General features: G+C 36.6%; 2 protein-coding genes across 3 annotated transcripts in view; one reads left to right on the forward strand and one right to left on the reverse strand.

Annotated features, from left to right (window-relative positions):
• LOC107751444 (tyrosine-protein phosphatase non-receptor type 1-like) overlaps nt 1-2,552 on the reverse strand; it is an 11,226-nt gene extending 8,674 nt beyond the window's left edge. Inside the window, exons 1-4 of the mRNA XM_016567178.1 lie at nt 2,474-2,552; nt 2,262-2,354; nt 1,696-1,786; nt 1,187-1,287 (exon numbers count right to left, since the gene is read on the reverse strand). Coding sequence (XP_016422664.1) covers nt 1,187-1,287; nt 1,696-1,786; nt 2,262-2,318 — 249 coding nt within the window. The 5' untranslated portion in view covers nt 2,319-2,354; nt 2,474-2,552. The remainder of the gene's footprint in view (nt 1-1,186; nt 1,288-1,695; nt 1,787-2,261; nt 2,355-2,473) is intronic.
• Nucleotides 2,553-3,432: 880 nt separating this feature from the next.
• LOC107751445 (adiponectin receptor protein 1-like) overlaps nt 3,433-5,960 on the forward strand; it is an 11,286-nt gene continuing 8,758 nt past the window's right edge. Inside the window, exons 1-4 of one of the 2 annotated variants that reach the window (XM_016567180.1) lie at nt 3,433-3,501; nt 3,584-3,672; nt 4,519-4,711; nt 5,144-5,254. In XM_016567180.1, the coding sequence (XP_016422666.1) occupies nt 4,580-4,711; nt 5,144-5,254 (243 nt within the window). In that variant the 5' untranslated portion in view covers nt 3,433-3,501; nt 3,584-3,672; nt 4,519-4,579. Of the gene's footprint in view, nt 3,673-4,518; nt 4,712-5,143; nt 5,255-5,960 lie in introns of both variants that reach the window. The other variant, XM_016567179.1, reaches the window with a different exon arrangement.

A 5,960-nucleotide genomic window follows, 5' to 3' on the forward strand; every position in this document is an offset into this window, starting at 1 on the left:
GGGGGGGTCTCTAAACATGAAGTTTCCCCATTACTTGCTTAACCTAACATTGTTTTAGTGTAGCTAACCTTTTTGTCTTATGTATATCCGAAGTCCCACCCGAAACAAACCAGAAATTATAACTCATATAATACTGGATCATTTAGCACTAATATAATTAAAATGACCGTTTTTGCAATGGTTCAACTTTAAACTGTAAAGCAGTTTTTTAAAAATCTGTTATTTTATAACTGCATTTAGTTTGATATACTTTGATTGGCTGACAGAGCTAATGTGACACAAATAATTAAAATAATTTCATTTTGTGTTCTTTCAAATTTTAATAGTGGCCAAGCAATTAAAGCAATAAGCCCCAATGCTTCGCGTCGTGCCTAACAATGCCCCTTAGCTGTTATAAATTCACTGTAAACCACGGCTTCACGGGGCTTATTGCTTTTATAAAATGGTTATTCCATATATGTAGTAGGGTTTCACAAAATAAAACAGAGCAAATAAAGTGTAATGATATTAATAAAAACAGTATTCTTCCACCAAACAATGTAGTTCCTCAGAAACAGTTGTGGTTGCAATAAAGTGGTTGCCAAGCAACGCACAGAAGTAAACGAAGGGGTATGTTTGTAGAGTAATTTACAACAGCTTTGAACGTGGCTCAACCAATCAGAATCAAGGATCTGAACTTTCCGTTTTATAATAAAACTTTTGTTGTGGGCCATGTGAATTTTAGTGATGGCCCCAAAAAAATGAATAAAGAGGTCTACCTATGTCCAGGTTTACCTGGTTTGAAATCTCAGTTCTAAGTCACGTCGGATGAAAATAAATGGCTAGATAACAAGACAAATATTTGTTGTGAAAATTCAGCATGATAAACATTTTAATTTGAATGAACGACTGTTAATGCACCTGTTCAGACAGACACAAACATTTGCATGCCATTTATGTGACAGCTTTTTTTTTTTTTTTATACAGAAGAGTTCTTATCTCTTATCTATTGCACTGCAAAGAAAACTAACCAACCATCAAGTTAGCTCTTTTCTATAAGCGCCACCTACTGTCAGAGAGTGATTTCACCTTTTCATTCAGCTTGTCTGCCATTTTTTATGCCTACATGTGTCAGATGGTGTGCAGGTGCAGATAAAACATCAGATTCAGAAAATGCAAATATGGGGTCTAAGTGTCAGTGTGTCACCTGAGTTAGTATGTAGTTTCTCTGAGCTTCTTCCACCGAGATCAGGCTGGCATTGATGTAGTCATTACTGCCGATCTGTAGACGAATACGGCTGTGGTCAACTGTGAAAAAAGAGAGCGATTAAGCTGTGAGGCGCATCACCCATGATGCTTTGCATGTTCAGTGGTGGAACGACTCTTTTTCAGGTCCTGTTCTCAGTTCCCCACAAGAGAGAAAAACATCTCCCTGATGAAAACGCTCAATTGAAACAGATAAAACACAGTGTCATTCATTTAATGTGGTGTTTTGTGAGCTGAGGACCTTTTCAGGTTGTTGTGGAAAAAAAAAAAACTCAGAGAGAGAGGAAACCACAACAGCTCTTTAAAGTCTTTGTGGCGGAAGAGTTAAAAAAGGGAGAGAAAAAAAGACATGACATCTTCAGTGTGAAATGACTTTAACAGCTCGCTGATAACAGGCCCCTTCCGTTAGGTGTCACTGACTGTGTCAAACAGGGGAAGCAGCACACTTACACGGACTGACGTCTCTGTAGCGATTACGACTTCTGTTTTCTGGAAGTTTGGCGATCTTGCATGGTAGGTCACTGGACTGCTGCTTAATCTCCTACGGTAAAACAGAAGTCTATGAGATGAAAATGCTTCTTACTGTAAGTGAAACAAATGTGTGACAAATGGTTTGCTGGGGGAAACTATATGGCACACAGTTATGGGGACCACCAGCATCCAGTTAACGATGCCATTCGTCCATCACTGTCATTAAAAACTGCAAGTGAACCAGATTAGTAAAAAAAAAAAAAAAAAGTGTCAAACTAACTAATAATAGACTTCCTCTCATAAAAGGTGAACTCATCCCCCTCATCTCTATATTGGTCACTGTTTACAAATGACAAATTCAGGTCATCTCTATGTAACTTGTTGTATCATTTATTCTGCGAGTTAGGGAAAAAGCAGCGCAATCTGAATTGTCAAAAAAATAAACATCACATCAAAAAAAGGGAAAAAAAAACTTCTTTTGGACCGTTATGAATATTTAGAACATCATAATCAAGTATGGAGCACAATCAGTCATTTAACGTTACCTGGTAAACGGCGTTCCAGTTCCCGAGCTCATCGATTTCCCGAAACTCGGTTTCCATTGCCGCGTGTGTTCCGCGTCGTTCGATAGATGACCCCTTGACAATACAATTAGTTATAAAGTTTATGTAGAATCACATGGAAAAAAAAATACTTTTAAAATCTGCTTTAATTTTCTAACAGAACGTCTCTAATGGTACTGTTGTGTCGCTCTTACCGGAAACACGCTGCTCGCTCCTCCCGTAGCACTGTCCGTCTTGATTACGCCCCTCTTTCCTCACATTGACCAATGAAATTCCGTGAGTGGCCATAAACTCCTGGCAAAGGCCAATCAGCGCAACGTAGTGGGGCATGGCAACCCCTTCGGCCAATCATATTACGGAGCGTTACCTCTTTATTATTCTGGGCTTTGTAGTTTTTTGTAGTTCGAAGAGTTTACACAATACGCATGTGTGTATTGAGGTTTAGAAACGTGTATGAAGTAATATGGCTCATATATATATATTTTAAACTTTGCAGTTTTAAGAGTGGAATCAAATAATAACATGTTCTTATATCTTCGTCAGCAGCATTTAAAGTAAATGTGATATTTTGTACATCTACTTGTGAATTTAGGCTAACTTATTGTATTTTGGTAATATTTATTATTTTTTGTATTTTGAGGGCATTTCATTGTACTAGACAATATTCACCTTTTAGGTACAACACATTTTAATTTAATCATTACGTTTTTTATTTACCTGTATGTAAGCACAGTGCAGTGTTAATGTTCAAACTGTGTATGTACAATGTTAAAGTGGCTGACAACAATAAATATTCTTATTAGGAATAAAACTGCCTCGTTCTTGAACTGTGCAGAGCTGTAGCTGAATAATTAGGCCAACTACACTACTGTATTGTTGGTCATTATGGTGGTACTTGGAGATCCTAGGATCTTTGGAAAACGCAGTTTTACACTTGCCAAAAAGTGATTACAGACTCTACTTATTGAGTGAACTGTTCTTTCTGACTCAAAATGACTTGATTTCATTCATGGTTGTTATATTTGATAGATTATAGCTCATTCAGTCCTTTTTACCTGTTGAAATACCTTTAAATGGCCAATAAAACCCATATAACGCAGTTTTACACTTGCCAAAAAGTGATTACAGGTGCCAATCAATTTTCGGCACACCAGTACCACGTGTTCTTCCCTCTCTGACAGAGACGTGCCCACACTGTCTCCGCGAGCTGACATAGCGTAATGTATATCAGACTGTTTTAATCTGTGTCAATTAATTCATTTGTCTTATAATTTTCTAGTGAACTGAACCGCCTGGTTCTACAGGTTTCATAGACGCATAGCGACCAGACGGCAAGCAGCAGCTGCTGGTAAACTCCCATGAACTGATCTCACAGCCTGTCCAGCCAGGCAACGTATGAACACCGAGCTCTTATATTATTAACTCTTAGTCGGTAATATTAATCTGTGAAATGTGGTAAAGTAACTGTATGTTTTTGAAATTAATAATCAAATGAAAACATAAGGAAGTGCATTAGCATTCAGGCTAGTGTCATCATCAGGTTTGACTAAACTGATTCAGTTCAGTCATATAACAGCGATGTTACACGTCGTATAATAATACAAACACAGAACGTTTAGCAGAACATTGCTCGACGTGAGAATTCGTAAATGTTTTTTAATGGTTTAATTATTTGTTTGGTTGGTTAGCCTGTAAACACGCTAAGTTAACAGGATGTAAACCTTTAACACCATGGAAACTGGAGCAGCCAGCCTGACCAGATCTGAGCAGAAAAACAACTGATCATATTATGACAGATTGCACGAACACAATTCAAGTTAAAACAGATATGTTTAATCTAGTTTACATTTAATCAAATCAGTATCAGAAATTAGCTTAAGGGGCCCTTTGGAATTTATTTTAGGGGCTTTTACATTTGCATTACATTACATTTAGTCATTTAGCAGACGCTTTTATCCAAAGCGACTTACAAATCAGGACAATAGAAGCAATCAAAACTAACAAAAGAGCAGCAATATGTAAGTGCAAATGACAAGTCTCGGTCAGCCTAACGCAGTAGCAGCTTTTGCACATCATGCCGTTAGTTTCTGACAACACTTAAAGTGAATCAATTATTATTAATCAATCAATTAGATATGCCAAGAATGGAATATTATGAAATCCATGATAAGTCTTGACCACATGGCCAATGTTTTTAACAGCAGTGTGTTAATCTGTACTTTTTATGCATCCTCATCAGGCCCAGATTGTGAACTGTGGAACAAGGTGTAAACTCTGGGGAGTTTTAGGTTTGTCTCCCCATGACAACGTGTCACCATGGTGACTGCGGCTCCAGCAGTGATGCCGAGCGGTGCACCTCTGATGATGAGGACGCAGAGCTTGCAGAGATTGGGCCGTTGCTGACAAATACAGCTGAAGCTGAGAAATCAAGAGTGAGTTGTGAGGGAAAAATAAAACACAATACCGTTTGGGGTCAGTAGTAGTATTTTTATTTGAAGAAATTAATAATTTTATTTGCGAAGATGCATTAAATTGTTTAGAGGTTACAGTAAACATTTATAAAGTTCCAAAATGTTTATATTTCAAATAAATTCTGTTCTTTTGAACTTTCTATTCATCAAAGAATCTGAAAAATCAGCTTTGTTATTACTGGAATAAATAGTATTTTAAAATGTATTCAAATGGAAAAGAGTTATTTCAAAAAAGTGTATTTTTACTGTATTTTTAATCATATAAATGCAGTCCTGCTAAGACCCCAAGCTTTTAAATGGTAATGTACATATAATAGCTGGAGTGAGGAAAGAACAACTAAACTTACTTAACTAAAAGCTAAAAGATAATTAGAAGCATGATTGTTGTTGCAGGGTGCGTCAGCATTTCCTGATGAGGATGAGGATGAAGGAGGTTTGCGGGTGGCTGCACTGCCCATGCAGGCACACCATGCCATGGAGAAGATGGAGGAGTTTGTGCACAAGGTAACAGATGTTTATCCTTAACTGTCCTGGAACCAGTGGTGTATAAAGTACCTGAATAGGTCACGATAACAACTTTATGTTGTGCGATATATTGCCCCAGAAATAATTGCGATAAGCGATATTATTGTCATTTTAAAGACTATTTTATGCCACTGAATATATAATCATAATATAACAGTATAATAATGCAAGAAGGCCTACACACTTCCAAAATAATGTTTTGTTTTTAACATAAAACGTTGAATACTGTTATTTTAAATGATTTTAAAACATAAAAAAACAGTCTATAAATGTGAAATTAAAACCGCCAAATGACAGCAAGTGACTGTTGATGAGTGAGTCTGTAATGTGGTGTTTGGGTTTTGTCTTGTTCATGTTTCCATGTCTTTTATTTTGTAATTGTTTTATGCGGTTTGTGTCATACTTCCCTTGCCTTCATGTATCTCAGCCTTGTGTATGTGTCATGTTCTGATTGGTTGTTTTAGTCATGTGTCTTGGAAAGCCATACTCAAGTAAAAGTACAGATATTCTACCAGAAAATTACTTTGGTAGAAGTTGAAGTCACCGTTTAGAATATTACTTGAGTAAAAGTCTTAAAGTATGTAATATATATTGTACTTAAGTACGAAAAGTATTTTTTAAATCTTAAACGTACTTAAGTATTGAAAGTAAAAGTACAAGTAAATGCAAAATGGAAAAGAAGCAA

Source organism: Sinocyclocheilus rhinocerous, unplaced genomic scaffold (genome assembly GCF_001515625.1).
Source record: "Sinocyclocheilus rhinocerous isolate Xijiao unplaced genomic scaffold, SAMN03320098_v1.1 scaffold1654, whole genome shotgun sequence".
Lineage (NCBI taxonomy): Eukaryota > Metazoa > Chordata > Actinopteri > Cypriniformes > Cyprinidae > Sinocyclocheilus > Sinocyclocheilus rhinocerous.